Source organism: Leuciscus leuciscus, assembly GCF_965113295.1.
Source record: "Leuciscus leuciscus genome assembly, chromosome: 7".
Classification (NCBI taxonomy): Eukaryota; Metazoa; Chordata; class Actinopteri; order Cypriniformes; family Leuciscidae; genus Leuciscus; species Leuciscus leuciscus.
This window is the reverse complement of record NC_138731.1, coordinates 30555508-30579170: the sequence shown is the minus strand read 5'-3', so window position 1 is coordinate 30579170 and position 23663 is coordinate 30555508. Positions and strand designations below refer to the sequence as shown.

Sequence of the window (23663 nt, the reverse complement as noted above, 5' to 3'; positions counted from 1 at the left end):
TATTCTAATTTTAATTTTAAATTATTTTATTTTACTGATCTTAGCTATTGGAGTCTAAAAAGGTATTATCTTTGCGGTCTTGTCATATGACAACAAAACTGGTCTAATGACTTATTTATATTAATACTTAATATTATTAATAACTTAAACATATTAACGTCAAATAAATAATACATCAAATAAATTCAAATATAGTTAAAAAATCAAATAATTAAAACGAATTAAATTTGCGTACCCTTGTTTGGGCTTTTATTTTGAAAATCCTGTGGTCAGTACTCACGGACGTCGGAGTCACACCTTTCTGGAAGTTTTGGATCGACGCGGGTTTGTACATATCAATGATGGCGGTGCAAACGGGGAGAGGGATTCCGCTCAGTGCGGTATGAATGTTTAATACATTTATTATTACAGCCTGACGTGTGTAATTAACGCATGGTAATAGACACCATGTTAATAGACCTATTGGAAATTGTAATTTCTCGCACTGTTAGCATTGTCATTGGCAGGTTGACGGTTTATGTCATCTTAAATTATCTAACGTTATATGTTTGCTCTTAACAATGAACAACACATATTTCACAGAGTGTGCAAAATGGTTTGCTCGTTTAATGTTATGTCCATGCATTTGTTTTGCTGTGACGTATGTGTTCGTCGTCCTATCAGAAAGGCTCCAAAATCGAATTGAAGTTTCAGTTTCGTTTCTCTGTCAACGGGATGTGCATAATCGAGGTTGAATCTACCTGTTTATTCGTTTCACCTTAAAAAACGCGACGCTTGTGCTTGTTTTTAAACTGTTTACCCTGGTAGTCCATCACACTGTGCATCAGTTCCCTCAGTGTGATCAGTAGTCTACTGACAGTAGATGACCCTTAAAAATGACAGAAACAGTGGCTCCAATTGGACAAAATTTAATGATACACTAAAATTTTTTTTATTTTTTTTATCTGGTACATTATCCTCAGACCAACAGTTATTTCTAGCCCTTAAGTTCAAAAGTTATTATTATTGACATTAGTGAAGCTTTTGAGTTGTTGGTGGCGCTACAATTCGCTGGGGTTAATGTTGAGACTGCCCTCTACATGTGTGCCAAATTTTATAACTTTAAGTTTCCCTCAAGCATCATAAACACAGGAGCAGTCTAGGAGTAATAGCCTTGTGCTTCAGGCGACCCAAGTTTGAGTCTTTCGCCTGTCCTGTTCCCCTTTCTCTCCTCACTGTTGCTTCCTGTCTCATCTAATAACGGGATGTAACATAACTTTGAAAAAAGACACAAGAGTGGAAGAAGATTAAGAAGAATTACAAATAATAGGTGCACACACCTTCAGTGCTTGTTGGCCCCTGATAATAATAAGTAGAAAAACAGATTTATTTCGAACAAGGCTCATCCAAATGATATATGAATTATAAAAGGGTTTAGAAAAGAAGTTATTGATTAAATAAATACATTGTTAAAATGTATAATAACTTAGGGTCTTTTGAAAATCCAGATTAAAGAATTTTAAATCGAGCCAAAATGTCTGTTACCTTCAAACCTGCAAACAGATAACATGGAGAAAAATCTATTTGCAAGTCTTATATTACAGAAACATCCTAACACAGAACCCTATCCTGTCTGTCCAGTAACGGTAGAACTTTTTCAAATCTTAAGTATTAAGATAAGAAGTTTCTGTAATACAGCTCCAGTGACCAGAGATCCACAATCCTAGCTTTATTAAGTAAACCATACATTCATAAATTGTGTTTTAGGGTGTTAGGCTACTTATAAAGTTTCCTGTGTCTTTGACCCTTTTATAGCTTAATCCAAAGTTCCTTCACACCAACTCCACAAGCCACACCTGGCCCTTCAGTGCCTTTGCAGAGCTGATAGGTGAGCGGACACTTCTGATATCGCTCATTGTGAGAATATGTATTAGCAGTTGAAACAATGGGTGTGTTCCCTCAAGTCTTAGATTACTATGGATTTGTAACCTAGTTTCACATCTTAAAGACATTCCTGGCTATATTACCAGTGCATGCTACTATTTATTACTGTACGTATTAATAAGTAAATAGTTTTATTGCATCCCATGTATTGCTCATTAACAGCTAGCCATGAAGTCATTTACTGTGTTTAACTCCCGCCAAGTAAGGAATTAAAAGACTTTGTAAGAATAGCTTTCAGGGCTACCTCAGTAGAGAGCTACTCAGACACTAGGATAAATATGTGTAATAATTTGATCATATTTAAAATTTTGTTTATGTTTTCTACTTTAGACAATGCTTACGACCCAGATGTGAGTGCCAAACAGTTTTGGATTGATAAGACAGCAATCAGAGGTCAGGACTGTCTAAGTTTCATGGATAATGGAGCAGGAATGGATTACGATAAGATGCACAAAATGCTCAGGTGGGTGAGAACACAAACCAGTATGTTGACTAGCACACATTTGGGTTTCATGATCCTAACAGTGATCCCAACTTTTCGGTTACCCTTTATTTTTTGAGGTGGAGTTGCATGTAAGTATGCATAATTTACTGTTATTACTATGGTAAGTACATGTAACATATGTAACAAGGATACTGTAAAATAAAGTGTTACCAACTTTTCTTATTATCATAGTTGAAAATGGTTGTTCATGAAGTGTGGAAACAGAAACTGCAAAACTGTCTTTTATCAGGATTCTTTGATGAACAGAAAGTTTGAAGAACAGCATTTATTATAAAATATAACTTTTTTAAAAACTTTATAAATGTCTTTTGTAAATGTATTTACACTACTGTATTTTTTTTTATGTTTTTGAAAGGGATGTCTAATGTTCAAAATAAATACAGTAAAACTAAAATATTGTAAAACATTATTAATAATATTGTAAAAATTTACTTTTTTCTATTTTAATATATTTTAAAATTAATTGATTCCTGTGATGACAAAGCTGAAATGTCATCAGTCGTCTGCAGTGTTGCATGATCCTTCAGAAATCATTCTAATATGCTGATTTGGTGCATTTTGTGAAACATTTTTGTGGAAACTGATACATTTTTTCATGATTCTTTGATGAATAGAAAGTTCAAAGGAACATAAATTATTTAAATTAGACTTTTTTGTTAATTATAAGTATCTTTACTGTCACGTTTGGTGAATTTAAAGCAGCCTTGCTGAATAAAAGTATTAATTTCATAACAAAAATCTTACTGACCCCACGGTTAAACAGTAATGTAAATACAAATTGTAATATATAGCCTAATGTATTGTGTTCCTCTCCCTCTCAGTTTTGGCTTCAGTGACAAGGAGACTATAAATGGCCATGTCCCTGTGGGCCTCTACGGCAATGGATTTAAGTCTGGTTCCATGCGCTTGGGAAAGGACGCCATTGTGTTTTCCAAGAAAGGAGAGTCCATGTGTGTGGGCCTGCTGTCCCAGACATACCTTCAGGAGATACAAGCAGAGAATGTCATTGTACCCATTGTCTCCTTCAAACGCATTGGACAGTCATATATCCTTACCTTCCAAATAAAGACAGGAGGAGACTTAAATAGATGGGCTACAAAGGATATAATATAATATTTAGCATGATATAAAAAGAAGAAATTATAGAGATGATATTAGACATAGTAGGAATCCAGTGCCTAATGTTCTTTTGCATTTGATCAGTTTCACCATTTGTTGTAAAAGTTGTTGTTTTTTTAAGTAAGAGTTTAAGCATATATTATCTATTTGACGTCTTTATCCTTGACCTTTCCTCTCACTCCGACCTGAGTCACAACACACAGAAAGTCTCCAAGATATCCTGCGCTTCTCTCTGTTCCATACAGAGAAAGAACTGCTCTGTGAACTCAACGCCATCAGTGCAAACTCTACCACCGACTCCACAGGAACACGAATCATCATCTGGAATCTCCGCAAGTGAGCATGCTGGTAGAAAGTGAGGCAGAGAATAAGAGAAGTTAGAAATAATGAAAAGATCTGCTAATAATGTAGTTTAGAGCAGTGTTTCTCAACATCTGATTCAGCTTGGTGTTGCTAGCACCATACTCTTGAAGCACAGGAATGCATAGTTGAAATTGTTCAGAGAATGTTTTGTTTTTTTCTGCAACAGAACATCCACAGACAAATCTGAGTTTGACTTTGAAAAAGACCGCTATAACATCCTGATTCCGCCTGAAGTATATGAGAGTGAAAAGGAGAAATACAAGCAATCCTGCCGTGTATTACAGTCAAGCCCAGAGAGCGACTTCTCCCTGCGGGTGAGTACTTCACCCTCCTACTGTATGTTAAGTAGGTCTAACAGATTACAGTCTACATGCTGTTTTATCAGTGTGTCTGTGATGAGCAGGGATGTAGTGGAGGCTAAACGCACGTAAACGCCGTTTACGCACCTCCCAAAATTCGGAAATAGCGTTTGCCCACCTCCAAAGTGCGTTTATCCACCTCAAATTGCGTTTATCCACCTCTAAATTTCACGTTATGTGAGCGGACTTTGCTTTTCCAGTGCGTGATTGCCGATCGGTACATGATTCGAGCATTTGGGCCGTTAATGACAGAGCAGAACGTTGAGCAGAGAGCGCAGCGCGCCGACACACACACACACACACACACACACACACACACACACGGAACAAAGAGAACGGCACACACGGAGCAGAAAACACACGCTCGTTACTATACAAGCTGCGCGAGAATTAAACTTGATCGCAGCCGCAACAGAAAATCATTAAAACTAGGCAATTTTTTTTTTGTTTTTTTGTTTTGTTTTTTTAAACAATTCATTACAGGCAGCTGGTTTAATGTAATGAGCATGTCAAAACCCAACTGTACAAGACATTCAGAGGGAATCAAGCCTGCACCAGGTTAAAGACTTTTCCCTCTACAGGGAAACACTGATCCACATTTTTCTGATAGACCAAACAACTAATCAATTAATCGAGGAAATATTCAACAGATTAATCGACTATGAAAATAACCCCAAATCCCTATCATTATGTTCAAGTGCATTGCATTGGAAGCCCTGGGTATAAGCCTCCCTCTCGATCTCTCTTAAATATTTTTGTTCTCTCTGTTTTGTCATTTAGTAAACTTTATAGATTTCAACCATATTATTCCTTCTTGAGTCTCTTTAACAAGAACTTCGATTAATGTATGAATTGAATAGTGATTTTGTGACCTATGATGAGGGAACAACCAGTGATACCCTTGGTAGTACCATCAAATGATAGCCTATAGCGATGTCATCAGGATACACATACACCGGTAGGCAGTGGCCCACCTTACCGGGTGATCAAGTTGTGGTCCACCAGAATTTATAGTTTACCCACCTCTTTTTTTACCACTACACCACTGGTGATGAGAGACATCACTTCATTATGCATTACAGTTTGAACCAGCTGTGGCTTGTCTGTAAGGTAGAGCAGTGCACCACCAAAATATTCCTGCAAAACATAGACCTCTACATAAATGGAATCAATAACTTAATTGTAATAGTGAAATATCAGTATTAACAAAAAGCCATATTTGCACTGCAGTAGCACAAGCAGCGTCTAGATGTATTTACACACTGTTTAATGCTGTTCAGAGGTGGCACAAAGGCAATTACAATGGTAAATATAATGTCATGAGATAATGTTTAAAAAAAATTTCAATAGAGAAATATGAAATGATGGTAAAAATGAAGTGATACTTTTAAATATTAAAGGAACAGTTCACCCGAAAATGAAACTTATCCCATGATTTACTCACGCTCAATCCATCCTAGTATATTGATGTACTCATAACAAAAGTCCTCCCATGTCTTACAAATACAATAGCTCCATCCTGACCAATAACTACCCCTGGTCCCTTCCACTCAGGACAGACTGCTCTTTTGTAATATACCTTGTCTCCTGTCACATACATGTCATCCGTGGGCCTGAGCTGCTTACTGTACATAGTGCCCTTCTTATCCACTGAGAAGACTCCGCTTCTGTGAATACTTTCCTAAAAGCATGTATTGTAAAGCAGAAATGTGTTCTCCTACTCTACAGTGGTACACTCACACTCTACACTCACAGTGGTACCTTCTAGAGCGGGTGGTTTATCAACTAATACAGAAGGAAGGTTAGGATTCTGTCCAAACACTAATTGATATAGACTTTGGCCATGAACATTCAACATACTGTTCTTAGCCATGGGGGCCCAGTCAAGGGCAGTGTGCCAGTCACATCCATTTTCTCGTTTGACCTTGTGGATTATCTCAGTGAGCATTTGATTATGACTCTCAAGTAGTTGCTTCAGGGACTGTATCCTGCTGTTGTTTTTGTCTCAATGTTAAAGTCTTTAGCCATGTCTCTGGTCTCTTAGTTGTTGAATTTCCCCCCATTGTGAATGAAGGAGTTAACGAATTCAGATGACTGTTTTGTTTTCGCAATGTTTCCTGCGCTGAAACGCGTAAAAAGGTCGATGATGTGGAGATACCATACACCTAGCTCCAACTCGTGCAGATCCACCGCCACTGTCTCGTTATATTCCGAAGCTAAGGGTAGCCCCACAGCAGGCTTTGGCTTTGTCTTTTTGTATTTCTGGCATATTTCACAGTCATATACTATTTGTTGTAAAATAGTAAAGCATTCTTTGTCGTTATTTCCTGAACTGTGAATGAGCCTCTGTATCCTGTCTGCAGACGCGTGACTAAACTGTTTATGGAGCTTCAGAAGGACTTTGCGTTTCTCATCTGGAGACATATTTTCTGTCACATAGTTTAGGACTTCATCTTCATCTTGACCTTTTTTAGTTTCTTTGTCTCTGATATCGATACAGTAATGTCCAGAACTAGTCAATTCAAGAGGAATGGATTGTTTGAACATCACTGCACTGTCCTTTTCCATGTCCAAAATAGTTCCTGCCTTCTTCAGGGATGTTTTACTTGGCAGGAGTGAAATGTCAACCTTGACAACTTCAGTTTTAATTTGGCATTTTGTCAGTCCTATTTTAGCTGGTAGTTTCACATTTCTTGTGGAATATACCAAATTCTCAACTTCGAACCGAAATGGTCTACAACTGGGAGTTTCTGTTTGCATCAACTGGTTTAATTGATCTTGGGTGAGGCCATCAATGTAGCTTTCCAGCCATTTTCCCCCTCACACAGTACGGGTACAGGCAGTGTCAATAACCGCTGATCCCAATGATTAATTCATAAATATATCTGCATCTGACATGGCGGCCTTTGTAAACAATGTGAAGTGTGTAGAGAGGGAATAACATGTTAACATATATGACTTTCTTCTTTCACCCGAACACAACCCGAGTTTTATTAAATAATATCCTGACTCTTCCCAGCTTTGTAATTGAATTGAATAGTGCCCGAGTTTTTGAAGCTCCAAAAAGCGCATCCATCCATCCCAAGTAGGGCTGGGCAAAAATATAGATTTTTCGATTAATCGTTTTTTAAAATGTGGTCGATTCAAAATCGATTCTCAAAGGCCACAAATCGATTTTTTCCATATTTATTTATCTATCACCCAAAAGCCAGTATTAGCTTTCCTACACTGTTTATAGGCTTGCAGCCTCCATGTTACAGCTAATGCTGTGAGATTGTATGTGCGTTTTATCTTAAACCTAAAATAACCTGATCCTGTTTGATCAAGGCATGCAAAAATCCTGTCTATTCATTGTATCCATTTGAAATATAGAGTTGGCTTCTGTTTTAATGTACCCAAGTGTACCTAAAATAAAACGAGTTTAATATACGGGTTTGTGTCTCTTAATTTCTTTATATGAATTAACCACTGGTAAACTTATGCTCACTGTTCTTATATAGGATTTGTATTAAATCTACTGTATATTCATTGAGTCGAATCGGGAATCGAAATCGAATTTAGAATCAAAATCGAAAATCGAATCGAGAATCGAAATTGAATCGAATTGAGAGCTTGCTAATCGAAATCGAATCGAATTGGAACATCTGAATCGATACCCAGCCCTAATCCCAAGTAATCCATACGACTCCAGAGGGTTAATAAATGCCTTCTGAATCGGAGCGATGGGGTTTTGAAAGAAAAATGGCCATATTTAAAACTATAATCACTGGCTTCCAGCAGCAGCCTTACATGCATTCTTGAGAGTCAAGTTCCATCGGAAAGGTGACCTCTGACCCAAAGAATGATGTAGGATGTGTGACGTAGGTGTAGCTTACGTGAGAATAGATGCCTCTCGCAAAAACCATGTTATCCTCGTGAACGTGTACGGCCGTTGCCGGAAGTCAGTGATTACAGTTCATAAAGTTTTAAATACTCTACATGCAGCCTATCATATGTGTACTGTGTGGATGCAGTCAGATTTGACCACAAAAGATGAGGTGCACTACCATTTTCCTGTTTTTATACTAGAAACGGCATTTTGCCTGTTAGAAATAGCTGCTCGATTTGAATGTTATTTTAAGGTGGGTTAAAATTAAATAAACGGCAAAAACAGCATTTTGTTCACCCTCTGTCAAACCTCAGGGACCCCTAGGGGTACGCATATACCAGTTTGGGAACCATTGTTCTAAAACAACATTCGGAGGAGATAAATACTACATTAAGGCAATTCTAAGATGGCATTCTATGCGTGTGTCGTGTGTACTTAAAGCCTGTCAATCAACATTAGAGCTCCACCCTCAGACTGAATAAGGCAAGGACACTAGACCTCTTACAAAATGTTTATCATAAACTACTAGTGTGAAGACCCAGAATCTGCCCTACCTAAATTTACAGTCAGGAGCCGCCACTGGCTTCAACACAACAGTAATTTGTGTCTGTATGTCTCTTTTCTTTTTCTAGGCGTACTGTAGCATCCTGTACCTGAAGCCCAGAATGCAGATTATCATTCGTGGACAGAAAGTGAAAACCCAGCTGATCTCTAAAAGCCTGGCGCACATTGTCAAGGATAAATACAAACCCGTCTTTCTAAATGTATCCATACAATCAAAAGGAGCAAGCTGTGATTCCCTGTTTCCCAAAGAAATCCTGATAACTATTGGGAAATTAGTTCCCCAAGATGCTACCTTTTTAACAAGAGACCGAAATTTTTGTTTTTTAAACATAAAAGCAACTTGACATATGGTACAAAATATATATAAAAAAAAACTTGTTACACAATCATAGTAATTTCTGATCAGAATACAGTACTAAATTGGCTATGAATACACACATACGGACCTTTCCTTAAGTATTTTCTTCTCAGAAAGAAAGCATCCCCATTATATTTGGATACAACACCAAGAGCAAAGAACATTATGGAGTCATGATGTACCATAAAAACCGGCTCATCAAATCCTATGAACGTGTTGGATGCCAAAACAGGGTAAATATTTAAATATTAATTATATACATTTGAATGCATTTGTGTTTTTTTCTCTCCTAAACACCACATTTTTTAGAATATTTTTTTGTAGTTTATATACTACTTTGAGTATCCAAATGCATTCTCAATCTTGATTTTGCAATAGGCAAATGAAAAAGGAGTGGGAGTCATTGCAGTGATTGAGTGCAACTTCCTCCAGCCAACACACAACAAGCAGGACTTTGACTACACAGAAGAGTACAGGCGAGTGTGATACGTGACTAGAATGATTGTTTTCTGTTCAATATAGATACCATCTCTCCTTTTACTACATTCTGTATATGGTCAAATACATTAAATGTATGCCAATGTTCACTGCACAAGTATTTGCATTTAAAATGTTTTGACTAATTATGAATATCTTATTTTGTGAGCTCATTTGCTATTCAGCGTTTGATTTTTGATGAGGCAGGCAGGGTTACAAACAATTCAGGTAATTGCAAGAATTGTTAGAAACCTTGTAAAGATTTGTTCTCATATCGGACTGTTTTATAACTAAATAAGCTCTTTTCCATTTAAGTTAATAACTCATTTTACAAGTTTTTGCGAGCAAATTTTGTTTTCTACAAAAGGAAATCAATAATATAGCAGTCTAAGCTGTTTATTGTTTGTCCATGCAGGAGAACAATGAACATCTTGGGTGTGAAATTGGAAGAGTACTGGAAAGCAATCCGCCATAAGAGGGGATTGAACAGCACAGTCCTTATGGAGGATATCCCGTTAGTATACACTGACACACACTACAAAACATTTTGTTTCTTTTGGCCACTTTATTCATAAACTTTTTTCCTTGTTTAACGTAAAGGAAACGTCCTGATCAGAACTGGGCTCAGTGCGATGATTGCCTGAAGTGGAGGAAACTTCCCGATGGCATCGACATGAATAAGCTGCCTGAAAAATGGTTCTGTCGATTGAATCCAGACCCCCAGTTCAGGTTTGTTCAGGATTGCTGCACATCTTTAAAGTCAAATTTAAGTCTTTTTAAGAACCTTTTTTAGACCTGAAGAAATACTGTACATTAGGGGTGTGCAATATTGACAAAAAATATATATTTCGATATTTTCAGAGTTTCGTTGATAATAATTAGATTATATTTTGTGTTGGTAAAATGTTTGGCTGGTCTAAGCCTGTTGTGGACTGTTGATGGACATTTATATTATTCATATTCTATGTGGTGGTTAGATCACAGCAGTGACAGAAATTATTATTATTTTTACTGGGGGCAATATTTGCCACCTTAAATTGATTTCCAGGGTCATTTTTACCTATATAATTTCCCCCCCCCCCCCCCCCCCCCCCAAACTTGTTAGATGTGTGCATCACCTTTTATGTCAAATTCTAACATTCAAATTAAATTCATTTAGAATGATAACACAGTATAGGCTGTTACCAATCAAAATAAATCATTATCAACAAAATCCATCAATGCACTGCAAGGTGACACAGAAGCGGCATCAGAAGTGGCATTAATAGATTTACACTGCATTAACAATTGCATAAATGCTATGAGATTGTTTTTTAATTCAATATTTAAAGGTTCTTTAAAAATGAAACTAAAACCGCCAGTAGGTGGTGGCAAGTCGCTGTCTAAATGAGTGAGTCATTCATTCAACCAATGTGTTCAAACGGCTGATTTATTCCGGAACGAGTCTTTATTGAAAGGGTCAATCAATTAATTAATTAAACTGATTCGTTCAAAATGCGGAATTAAGGAAAAACAAACAATTTTGACAACATTGTATCTAAAGTTATTGTTCATTTAACTGTTGTATAAAATAAATATCTCATTTGCAATCATGCAGATATTTGGGGAAAACGGCACTCTTGCTCATGCGATACTGTGATATCAAATATGTGAACCTGGACCACAAAACCAGTCACATGGATCAATTTTCTGAAATTGAGATTTATACATCATCTGAAAGCAGAATAAATAGGCTTTCCATTGATGTATTGATGTATGGTTTCTTAGGATAGAATATTTGGCTGAGATACAACTATTTGAAAATCTGGAATCTAAGGGTGCCAAAAAATCGAAACATTGAGAAAATCACCTTTAAATTTGACCATTTATGTTCACGATTGTGCTGCATTCACTCACAAAAATAAAATCTTTACAAAATATCTTCATGGAACATGATCTTTACTTAATATCCTAATGATTTTTGGCATAAAAGAAAAATCTATAATTTTGACCCATACAATGTATTTTTGGCTATTGCCACAAATATACCCATGCTACTTATGACTGGTTTTGTGATCCAGGGTCACATATAACAAAAACTCATCGGGGCAAAAATGCCCAAGTATCTTGAATTTTGGGGGCAGATAACTGCATACATCATGTAGTAAAAGCTTGAGTGACAAACTTGATGTCAGCTCGCACATTGTTAAAACAATAATTACGATATCATCATAGGCGATGCATATCGCACACCCCTACGCACAAAGAATGCACTTACAATTGAACTGACATTTACCCATCTTCTTCTCCTCTCTTCCTTTCTCGTCCAGGAGACTGTACGTAATAATGTTGTCGTAAATGCCGTGAATTGTCACGTAAACAAGCAAATTCACAAAGAAAGAAAAAGAAAAAAGAATGTGTACTCTAATTAGATATTTAAATCCTTTACCAAATTAAAACTCTGTCTAAGTCAAAGTGTCATATCAAATTTAAGACCTCTCATAAGTAAAAAAATAAGACTTTTTAAGACATTAAATTTTACTTTTTAAACTTTTTAAGGATCAGTGGGAACCCTGTTTGTTTAATCTGACTTTTTATTATTTAGCTTTTAATGTTTAATAAAACCTCCAGCAGTACTCAAACAAAAAGTTCCTTGAAGAGTCATATTACAATTTATTATATTTTTTGTGCCTTTCCATTTGCATTATCCATTATTATTATAGAAAAAAAATATGACCTCTGCAAACCTTTAAAGGGGTCATTAGAACTCAAAACTACCCTGTTAGTCCAAAAACAGCTTTTAATGAAACCAGTTTCCAAAACGACTCGTTTCAGATTTTGTCACATTATTACATCAAAAATACCGCCTCTTCAGAAGAAGATCAGCACTTACATCTACATCATTGCCTCTTTAGCCCCGCCCACCGATTCACGCATGTCATGTAGTAGTAAATGCGAGACAGACGCAACAAAACGATAGAGATGCCTCTGAGGATTACATGATGTTTTCCAGTGTCAAGTTATGGAAAAACACAGTCTTTGCATTGCCTTCCTGCTAACATTTAGAAAGCATGGATGAAGTATCAGATCGCGTCAGTAAGACACTGTTCGTTTGTTTGCTTCATTTTCCTGCGGATTCGTTTTTAAACAAGACACAGTTTGACGCAGGCTTTTCAGAGAGACTAAAATTAAAAGATGATGCAGTTCCAACTACATTGGATCCGACAGTAATGTCACAACACACAATTGTGAGTAAACTGTTTTTACCATGTGTCACTATTGCTTTGTCTGTTACAGATCGTTTGATATATACTCACTTTACTTTTTACTTTACTGAAAATGATGAACGATGAATAAAAGAACGACAGTGCGACAAACGATGGTACATTCATTCGTAATATGTTTACACTAAACACAGTGTTATCCTATCATCTATAACTATGGTAACTCCAAGTACGTTTTTGCCACAACCAAGACTTATAAAGCATTTGTAATACACATAAATGTTTTGGCACAGTTGGCAAATATTTCAACTATCTCTATGCAAAACCTCAATTTGACTCAGAAGTGTAAAATGACTTGCAAAGAAATACTCAATATTTCAAAAACCGAGAAGACATTGTATTGTGATTCCCACATTTATTACACAACAAAAGGATGAGGAATATGTAATAGAGTTTTATTAATAGATTGGAGGCATGACTGCAAAACATTTATTTTATAGTTATGTAAATTACAGTTTTTTTATCGATTAAAAGCTACATTGGTGAAGAGAAGCAGTAGTATCTTAGTAATGTCTAAAAAATTTAGTCATTCTGCACATTTGAATGGTAGTGACTTTTAACCTACAGCAATTATAAGCACTCTTGGTAGAGATATCATTGAAATGGGAGATCACCTATCGCTGTGACATCCCAAGGCTCTGTAAAAGAAAAACAACAATCTGACAGCAGCCCAATCAGAAATGTCGTTTAGGTAGTAATGATCATAATACAATTATCAAGGCTGCATATTAAATTCAGAAATGTTATGGTTTTGTTGTGGCACCTACACACTTGAGAGCTCTGATGGGGCGTTTGAAGGATAGGAATGCGTACGTTTTCAGGTCGTTTTGCGTGTACCATGGAGAGAAGGAGCGGGTGAAATCGATCTGATTTTCGCATGAAATGACTTTTGGCATTTCCGGTGACTGTGGGAAATTAATAAAATGTGTTCAACAACCTAAGTTTCATATCTAATATTTTATGTTTAATTTTATTTTTTAATTATTATCCTTTTCCAACAAAACAACCTGTTGTTGTTGTTGGGTTTTTTTTACCCCTGTTGGGTTTGCATCCCTGAACAGATATAATGTGCGAAAACACACACACACACACACACACAAACAAAAAAATGTCCAGTGCATTATAGCAATGTATAATTTGTAGAAACTTAGAGAGTAGAGTAGTTCCCTATCAAGGCTACGGAACTCGACATTACGGATGTCGTATATGGGAACTCCTCTCATCCTTCACTTCCGCTGAAATCTTATAGGCTAACGCCAGCAGAGCTGGCCAATTGACGCAAATATGCAAATACTGAAACACCGTTGCAGTTATAATGCAAGTGCAGCGTCAATTCCCTTCAGAATCTCTCTCTTCACGCTTAAATCGTGTGCTAGAAAGCTGATACTACAAAATTGGATTTTTCGCCGTCGTTGAAGTTGCGTCGGAGATACTCGCACTGTCTCCTGCATCCGATGGCAACTACTTGCAACTTATGCTCGGGCCCCATCGCCCCCACCGACACGCACCTGTTCTGCATCGCGTGCTTGGGGCTGGCCCATGCTGAGTCAGCCCTCGGGGACGGAGGGTCCTGCGACCACTGCGCGGATTTATCCCTTCGAGCCCTCAGAGCCAGGAGGGAGGAAGCTCGCGCAGCAGCGGGGATTGGGCCTACCGCCGCTTCTGAGCCGTTGGTAGCCCCCCCCAACCGCAGAGTCGAGGTTCGCTCCCCGGTGAGCTTCCCCGACCCCACCTTTCATCCCCCTCGCGACGTCGCTGACTTCGTTTCCTTCGGGGTGAGTGAGGGGGACGACTCCATGTCGCTGTCGGCTTCCGAGAACGACTGGGGTGCAGAGCAGGCCGCACCTCTGGCGGCCGCGGAGCAGGACACCCCTGCGGACCTGCAGGACGAGCTCTTCCGCGTCCTCTCTAAGGCCGTCGAGGAGCTGGACCTCGACTGGAAAGCTCCTGATGAACCATCAAAGAGCAAATTGGATACGTGGTTCCTACAATCGAGCCGCCGTCAGGCCGCTTCGAAAAGGGGAACACCGTTTTTTCCCGACGTGCATGAGCACGTGGTGAAGTCGTGGGCGGCCCCGCAATCGGCGCGCACCCTCACTTCCACCCAGGCTATGTTTGCCCCCGTGGACGAAGCGGGGGACCACGGCTACCTCACCATCCCCCCCGTCGAGGAGACCGTCGCCGCTCATCTCTGCCCGTCGGCTCCCGCCCTGGGCTCGGACCGCAGCCTGCCGTCCCGAGCCTGCAGATTTACGGCCCACCAGGCCAACAAAGCCTTCGGTGCCGCGGGGGAGGCGGTATCCGCGCTGCATGCTATGGCCCTTCTCCAAGTGCTCCAGGCAAAGCAGCTGAAGTCTCTGGATGGCGCCGCCTCTCTTGACGCTGACGCCATCCGAGATCTCCGTTCGGCCACGGACCTCGCGCTCCTGGCCACAAAGCGCTCGGCCCAGGCGATCGGCCGTTCTATGGGCTTCCTCGTGGTCCTCCACAGGCATCTGTGGCTCACCCTGTCGGACGTGCAGGAAGCCGACAGGAAGACGCTCCTGAATGCGCCCATTTCCCCTGCAGGCCTGTTCGGAGACGCCATGGAGAAAGTAACCGAGCGTTACTCCGAGACGCAGAAAAAGGCCAAGGCTATGAGCCACGTCATTCCGCGAAGGGCGCCGCCGCCGCCGCCGCAGCCGCGCTCTCGTTCGTCCTCAGCCTCAGGCCGCCAACCCCAGGCTGCGGCCAGAAGACAGGCAGCACCCCGCCCGGGACAGGATGCCCGTAAGGGCCGCAGCGGTCAGTGGCAAGGGGCAGGTAACAGGAGGACGCAGAGGAGCCCGCGCAGAAAGCCCACCGCGTCCCCTGCCAGGCCCAAGCAGTCGTCCTGACCGCTCGGGCAAGAGGAGGAAAGAGCGTCAGGCCGGCCCCGCGTTCAAGCGGCGCGCTCTAGTGCACTTCGTCCCTCAGAGTTCTGCGAGCGACGCGTGCAGTTGTTCTGTGTATGTAAATGTTGTGAATGTTGTTCAAATAAAGCAAATCACTACTTCACAAACAGAGCTTTTTTCTCCTCTTGCACCACACACTGTGTTACCCGCCCTGCCCTCGAGCAGCGCAGAGTCACGGTCAATAACTACCCCCAGCACTCACATAGCGGCCATGACCGCAGCGGCGATGACCGCAGGTTTAGATCAGCCCACGCTCAGTCGTTTCCAGGCAGCGTGGGAAGCTATTCCGGGCATTTCGCCGTGGGTGTTGAATATAATTCGGCGCGGGTACACACTTCAGTTCAAACGCAGACCACCCCGCTTTCGCGGCGTAATTCAGTCATTAACTTTGCCCCAAAACGCTCATGTGCTGAGGCAGGAAGTGTGCAGCTTGCTCGAGAAGAAGGCTATAGAACCAGTTCCCCCGAGCGAGCGGGACAGCGGGTTCTACAGCCGCTACTTCGTTGTGCCGAAGAAGGGAGGGGGTCTCCGCCCCATTCTGGATCTGAGACCTGTCAACAGAGCGCTTCACAAGCGCGCCTTCAGGATGACAACACTGAAGCAAATCCTGGCGCAAATTCGCCCCGGGGACTGGTTCGCTTCAGTGGATTTAAAGGACGCTTACTTTCACATTCAGATAGTGAAGCGTCACAGACGATTCCTGAGGTTTGCGTTCGAGGATTCGGCGTACCAATATACGGTGCTTCCGTTTGGACTGGCCCTAGCCCCCCGAACGTTTTCAAAATGTGTAGACGCGGCACTCTCACCCCTCAGATCGAGCGCAATGCGCGTCTTGAACTATCTGGACGACTGGCTAGTTCTCGCTCAGTCGAGAGAAACGCTGGTCAGCCACGTGAATACCCTCCTTCGACACTTGGAGATGCTCGGGTTGAGGGTGAACGTCCAGAAAAGTGTGCTCACACCGAGCCGGACGATAACATTCCTGGGAGTGTGCATGGATTCGGTGAGAATGAGAGCGCGCCTCTCCCCCGAGCGAGCGGAGGCTCTGAGTTCTTCTCTCGGTCTCTTCAGACCTGGCAGGCTCGTCCCACTAAAAGAGTTTCAGAGGCTACTGGGACGGATGGCAGCGGCTTCTTCGGTGTGTCATCTGGGGCTGCTGCATATGAGACCGCTTCAACTCTGGCTGAAAGCGCGCGTTCCCCCGAGTGCGTGGTATTCTGGCCACAGGCGCGTTATGGTCACCAGCGGATGCGCCCGCGCCCTGGCCCCGTGGAGGAACCCAGATCTCTTCAGCTCAGGTGTCCCTATGGGCTTAGTGACGCGGCGAGTGGAGGTCCTGACGGACGCTTCATCCACCGGATGGGGAGCGGTCTGCTTGGGCAAGCCCGCCTCGGGTCGGTGGTCAGAGAAGCAGATGGAGTGGCACATAAATCGCTTGGAACTAGAAGCGGTCTCTCTAGCTCTAAAAACCTTCCGGTCTCAGCTGGAGCAGCGGCATGTGTTGATTCGGACAGACAACACTTCCGTGGTCTCGTACATAAATCGCCATGGCGGTGTACATTCCAAAGCCCTATTCAGGCAGGCGGAATCCCTTCTGCTATGGGCGGACCGGTTTTTCCTCTCGGTGAGAGCGGCGCACATCCCCGGTGTTCTAAATCGCGGGGCGGATATGCTCTCGAGAAGCGGGATTCCCAAAGGGGGAGTGGAGGCTTCACCCCGGGACGGTTCAGCTGATATGGAATCGTTTCGGCAGGGCGGAGGTCGACCTCTTTGCAACGAGCGAGAACGCGCACTGTCAGACGTTCTTCTCGCTGTCCCGTTCCCCCCGGGAGGTGGACGCGCTGACTGCGCGATGGCCGAGAGTCTGTCTCTATGCCTTTCCTCCGGTGAAAATTTTGCCCATGGTGTTGTGCAAAATCAGGGAGGAGAAGGCGACGGTGACTCTGGTAGCCCCGAACTGGCCGAATCAGCCCTGGTTCGCGGATCTGGTAGAGTTACTAGCAGGGCAGCCATGGGAGATTCCGCTCAGGAAGGACCTTCTGTCTCAGGCGAGCGGAACGATCTGGCATCCCAGCCCCGCGCTGTGGAGCCTCCATGTGTGGCCGCTACAGGGTCGCTGAGCGGGCGGGACGCGCTGCACTCGCGGGTTTTGAATACCATCGCGGAGGCGCGAGCTCCGTCCACCAGGCGCCTGTATGCTCTGAAGTGGGGTGTTTTCTCTAAATGGTGTCAGGATGTCGGCATAGACCCAGCGGACTGTTCTGTGTCGGATATTCTACGCTTCCTTCAGTATAGGATGGATGAAGGGAGCCTGCCATCCACTCTGAAGGTTTATGTGGCCGCTATTGCCGCGTTTCACCCCCCTGTTGACGGACAGTCTATCGGTAGACATGCGTCGGTGACACGGTTCCTCAAGGGAGCTAGGAGATTGTGCCCTGCACGGCCGCCTTCTGTGCCGCCGTGGGATTTAGCTTTGGTCTTGGAGGCTTTGTCACGACCGCCTTTCGAGCCCCTAGCCTCGATTGCCATTAAGGAACTATCGATTAAAACGGCTCTGCTTCTCGCTCTCGCCTCGGCGAAGCGGGTTGGGGATTTACAGGCTTTCTCTGTAGGTGAAGATTGTATTCGCTTTGGACCGGGAAACTGTAATGTTACTCTCAGACCGAGGCCGGGTTACGTTCCTAAGTCGCTCAATACCCCGTTCAGAGCGCAGATTGTTTCTCTGCCTGCCCTGTCCGCTGAGCCATCAACCTCTCAGGGTTCGGATGCTCAGAGTGCTATTTGCCCAGTCAGAGCGCTCCGAGAATACATTTCTCGCTCGGCAGCATTTCGACAATCGGACCAGCTGTTTGTGTGCTTTGGTGGATGCAACAAGGGACGGGGGGTCTCAAAACAGAGGCTTGCTCACTGGATCGTGGACGCTATTGTTTTGGCTTATGATTGCCTGGGACAGGAATGTCCCCTGAACATCAAGGCCCATTCGACTAGGGCGATTGCCTCCTCGTGGGCTTGGACTAAGGGTATGTCTATTCAGGATTTATGTCTTGCGGCTGGCTGGTCTTCTCAGAACACGTTCGCCAGATTTTACAAGTTGGATTTACCCTCTGTAGCGTCTCGAGTGCTTTCGGTGAGTTGATCGCTTACACAGCATTAAGAGAGCTGCTCTGCGCTTTGCTCATGAGTTGTTCTGTGTGCTATTTGTGTGTTGTACTATTGTCACCGCTATGCGTTGGCTTTCTCTGTTGTTGTTGCCCTGTTGGTCTACAGTGCAACCTTCCCCCAGTTATACTGCTCGGGATATGCAAATTCCAGATAGTGTTGGTAAGCTTGTGATTGGTCCCTTTGGACCTATCAGAGGTTAGAGGTTCGCTATTTGTCAATCTCGGCCTATCAGGCACTTGCACTCTGGGGGCGAGGTTTGTATTGGGTCTGTTCAATAGTTGCTGCCACGGCGGGATTCTATACAGTTCCCATATACGACATCCGTAATGTCGAGTTCCGTAGCCTTGATAGGGAACGTCTCCGGTTACTTTCGTAACCTCGGTTCCCTGAAAGGCAAGGAACGAGACATTACGCTCGCCACCGTGTTCGCTATTTATTTAGCGTTGTTCGATTCTGAAGGGAATTGACGCTGCACTTGCATTATAACTGCAACGGTGTTTCAGTATTTGCATATTTGCGTCAATTGGCCAGCTCTGCTGGCGTTAGCCTATAAGATTTCAGCGGAAGTGAAGGATGAGAGGAGTTCCCATATACGACATCCGTAATGTCTCGTTCCTTGCCTTTCAGGGAACCGAGGTTACGAAAGTAACCGGAGACGATTAGTGATATTTATCAACAAATGTAATTGCTTTTTGTGTGCAAATCTCTAAACGTATCTTAGCTCAAATAGTTGTTCTTTCTATATTCAGGCGATGTGAAGAACCAGAAGAAGCTGAAGATTCTGAAGATGAAAGTTCATCCTGCCTGAAAATATACAAACAGCAGTGAGTGAATTATTTGTTACATTTCTTACTACTATTCATTTATTTTGTTATCTAAATATGAATAAATAGACCCATTGATTTATGCAAGATACAATTAAGCCAGTGATTTTTTTTTCTGAAATACCATAATCTGATACTAATTTGTTAACTAAATATGTTGACACAGTGAGAAAAACCTCAAAGAACAGAAAAGAATTCAGGTAATGGCAAACAATGGCTGGTGAGTTTGTGTTTTGTACTCAGATTTCTTTCCACTTTTTTGTAATTTAATTGGCAATTTCTTTGGATTAGGAGGAAGAAGCCAGGTTGACTCAACAGAATAAGGATCTGAAAAGGAAACGTGATGACTTTGTGCGTCAACTCCGGCAAAATGTAATTTTTTTTACCCAAGCTTAGTTAAGCAATTATCGTTTTAATTAAGAACATATTTAAGTCTCACTCTCTCTATCTGTTTCCATAGGCCCCTTCCTCACCCAGATCACCTACGGTGTCTTTGACAGCACAGAGCCCTTTAAATTCAACACCCCTCTCACAATCTGGTGAGGCCAAGTTTTGTGCATATTTGTTTTTGCTACAAAAATTTTATTATTTATATTAACAATATTATTTATATAGCCACGGACAACATGCCAGTGATTTCAAATGTCGTTTCCCTCTCCACTCCTAAAAGGTATTTCATTCTCTTTCTTCCTTTCTTTTTATTGTTGTATTTGTGATAATATTCTCTTAATTTTTTTGTTGTATTTATGATAATCTTCTCTTAATTCTTTTTTTCCACATAACATGATTTCAAACCTGTCTTCTAAAGGATGAAAAGAAGTATAGGACTGACCCAGAGCCAAGCTGCAAAAAGAACAAGAACATTTCAGGATTTCTGTAGGAACACACCAGATAGTCCATCAACGTCCGCAGCTACATCTGATTTCATATCCTCACCTTTGGGGATCACAGACAAAAAAGTTGATGAAAACGATGACGATGAAACAAGCAGTGGTGGTGATGACATTGCTATTGATGAGACCAAGAGCACACCAAGACCAAAACCTTTGACCTTTGACCTCTCTAAGGTAAAGACAGAAGAAAGTACCAGCAAGGATGCAGTAGGATTATATATGGAGTGCAGTGATCAGGCAACAATGAAGACATCAACTTCAAATGACCAAACCAGCATAACAACCCAAACCGAACGTTTCGTTGTAAAGGCGGAGGAAGACCAGCAGATCAAGAGGGAGGAGATTGAGAATGATGCTAAAGGAAGGGAACAGAGGGCTACTGATGTGGAATGCAAGATGAGTAACACTGCAGAAATAATCCAAGACCCCGTTGAGGTTGAGAGATGTAGTAGTGCAGAAGATTTCAGACCAAATCTTAAAAAACTAGAGGGCACAATTAAGGAGAATAGAATCAGTTTTGAACATCCCAAGTCAGATGTAGAAAACCATGAAGGTACGACATCAACTTCTAAAACCTCACTTTTCTCTAACATAGAAATAGACCTTATGCCAACCCATGAAGCACAGAAGCAACAGGATAACCTGCTAAATCTCCTGGAGGCCACAGCTCAGGAAAGAGATGAATTAAGAGAGCAGGTTCGGGAGAAAGATATCGAACTCCTGAAACTCACTGTGAGCAAGGACTACAACCATCAGAGCATCCAGACAGATCCATCAGAGGAACAGCACTATAAGACTCTCTACTTACAGGCCACCCAGTGCATCAAAGAGCTTACAGAAGAGAGGGATGAGATAAAAAAGAAAGAGGAAGTGTTGTTGCAAATCAAAGCTGAGAAAGAGGCACAGGATGAGGTGCGTCGTGGCCAGTTGAAAGCTGAGGGGGAGGGACACTCATCAACAACAAATGATTTTGAAAATGTAGATGATGAAATGGCTCTTGAGGTAGACTCTATTCTAAGGGAGCTGGACAAGCGCAACACAGAATGCAATGAACTGAGAAGTAAGGTGAGCATCTGATATTTTTGACTCTCAAAAGTGCTCGTAAGTAATAAGGAATTAGTCCCTGCTGAAAAGACCAGCATACATTTCCAGACTGCTTAGTAATGCTTTAATGTTGTTAAAGGGTTAGTTCACCCAGAAATGAAAACTCTTGTCATATTTACTCACCCTCACGTTGTCCCAAACCTAGTGACTTTCGTTCATCTTGAAACCTGAAAGATTTCTGTTTCTCCACTGAAAGTAAATTCAACCAAAACTTTCAACGCTAGTTAATCAAATATGGTCAATGGAAGCTCAACCATTCTTTTGTAACACGCAAGAACAAACTTTATTGGTTCTCACACATTAAGCAACCGCTTATGAGCTTCTGTTTACCATATTTGATTTGCTGTATGTATATGCATTGATCAGTGTTTAAATGTGAATAAAAAAGCCAAAATTAAATCTGTTTATCATATAAAACAAGAAGATTCTACAATCTCTTGCTGAACTTTTTGAAGCATGAAAGTTTTGCTTGCATGGACTTTCAATGGAAGGACAGATATCTCTGGTTTTAAAATGTCTTCATTTCTGTTTTGAAGATGAATGAAAGTCTTACGGGGTGGGAAAGACATGAGGGTGAGTACATGATGACATAATTTTCATTTTTATGTGAACTAACCTTTTACCTGGTAAATCTCGCCTGTGAAGGTAATTTATACTGGTGAAGCTGGCTGACCATGGAAGCCTTGCTGGTAAAACTAGCTAAGAGGCATGATGTGGACATACCAGCATCCTAGTCTACAAGAGCTGGTATTTTCCGTTATTTGATTGTTCAGGCTTAAACTGTTTTTCTTTTTTCCCTTCTTCCATTCTTCAATTCCCACAAACTCAATTTTATACGTAAAGTTGGACAGCTTGGAGAAGGAGAAAACTCAGTTACAGAAGGAAGTAGAAGAGCTGAGTAAATACAGAGAGGAGTGGAGTAAAGCAAAAGTAGAGAAAGAGACGCTGAAGAACAGTAGCACTAGTTCAAATCAAACATGCAGCACAAGCACAGCTGCAAACCCTGTGAATGGGATCACAAAGGAAGAAGAGAGCAACGAAAGACCTGTGGAGGGAAAGAATGCAGTGACACTGGCCAAGTAAGAGCCTTGTTGACTTATTTGAAAGATTTTCAGTATTAAGGTGGCATTTCTGTACACACTCATCAGGAGTCACATTTTAATGCATATATATAAATCTGCTCTCTCTGTTCTGTCCTTAGGTTGCGGGAGCTGAGGTGCAGTGTCGGCCGTTTATTGGTCACTTTTGTTCCTGCACTGGACCTTGACCAAGTGAACTATGACTGTGAGGTCATAGATGAGATTTTAAATCAGGTCATACAGGAGATTCCCCCCTCTTGAGACCACTTTTACGTAAATCCAGTTACCAAAATGTTCAGCCTAGGTTAATGTTTTGTGTATAGAGGCAAATTGTTCAAATTCTATTGCACTCTGAAAATATTAAACTTAATATTAAAATGTTAAGATTTATTTATTAATAAGTTCTTCCTGATTAACACTTGCAGTTCTTTGTTATTTTTTTTGTTTGTAATTTTTCTTTTTTTTTCTTATTTTATTAGAATAGAGTTAATTTGTCCAGAATAATGTTGGACCTTTTTGCCACAAAGACTTAAGCTTACAAATGTTATGGCATTTCAAGTTACTTATTCTGTAATTTTTCTGATATGGAATTGTGTGTATTTCTGATACACAATATTCCTGGTACACAATACACAATTGTGAGTGGATAACAGCTGTAGTCATTTCTACTTAAATTGTGTGATTAGCAAATTTGTGTATAAAATTGTACATAGTGCTGTTTTTGAAAAAAGTAAAATATTTTTTTATTTGTTTAATTAAAATAATTATTATTAATTAAATGATTTCTGTCTTTGTTGTTTATCTGAGATATTATTTGTTATAAATCTAAGTGAACTTGTAACTCTTTTCCAAATAGATACATGATAAAC

General features: G+C 41.3%; 1 protein-coding gene across 2 annotated transcripts; it reads left to right on the top strand.

The window, feature by feature from the left end:
• The first annotated feature begins 283 nt into the window (after positions 1-283).
• morc3a (MORC family CW-type zinc finger 3a) lies at positions 284-23576 on the top strand. 2 transcript variants are annotated; one of them, XM_082176542.1, is made up of 19 exons: positions 284-380; positions 1795-1867; positions 2254-2386; positions 3250-3473; positions 3727-3883; positions 4077-4224; positions 8770-8901; positions 9173-9292; positions 9438-9535; positions 9952-10050; positions 10137-10265; positions 19644-19718; positions 19885-19918; positions 20010-20090; positions 20179-20257; positions 20334-20388; positions 20527-21676; positions 22559-22794; positions 22917-23576. In XM_082176542.1, exons 1-19 carry the CDS (start codon positions 339-341, stop codon positions 23053-23055), a joined length of 3204 nt encoding a protein of 1067 aa, XP_082032668.1. In that variant the 5' UTR covers positions 284-338; the 3' UTR covers positions 23056-23576. The 2 variants fall into 2 exon arrangements, with proteins under 2 accessions (XP_082032668.1, XP_082032669.1); XM_082176543.1 differs by lacking the exon at positions 22917-23576 and adding an exon at positions 22252-22288 and having other exon boundaries at positions 22559-22757.
• The last annotated feature ends 87 nt before the right edge of the window (positions 23577-23663 follow it).

What these genes read in the sequence shown, in the direction of transcription:
- morc3a (XM_082176542.1), top strand. Translation starts at nt 339, where the DNA reads ATGATGGCGGTGCAAACGGGGAGAGGGATTCCGCTCAGTGCG. An exon ending in AAGATGCACAAAATGCTCAG is followed by an intron (nt 2,387 to 3,249) that starts GTGGGTGAGAAC and finishes TCTCCCTCTCAG; the next exon opens with TTTTGGCTTCAGTGACAAGG. An exon ending in AATCCAGACCCCCAGTTCAG is followed by an intron (nt 10,266 to 19,643) that starts GTTTGTTCAGGA and finishes TTCTATATTCAG; the next exon opens with GCGATGTGAAGAACCAGAAG.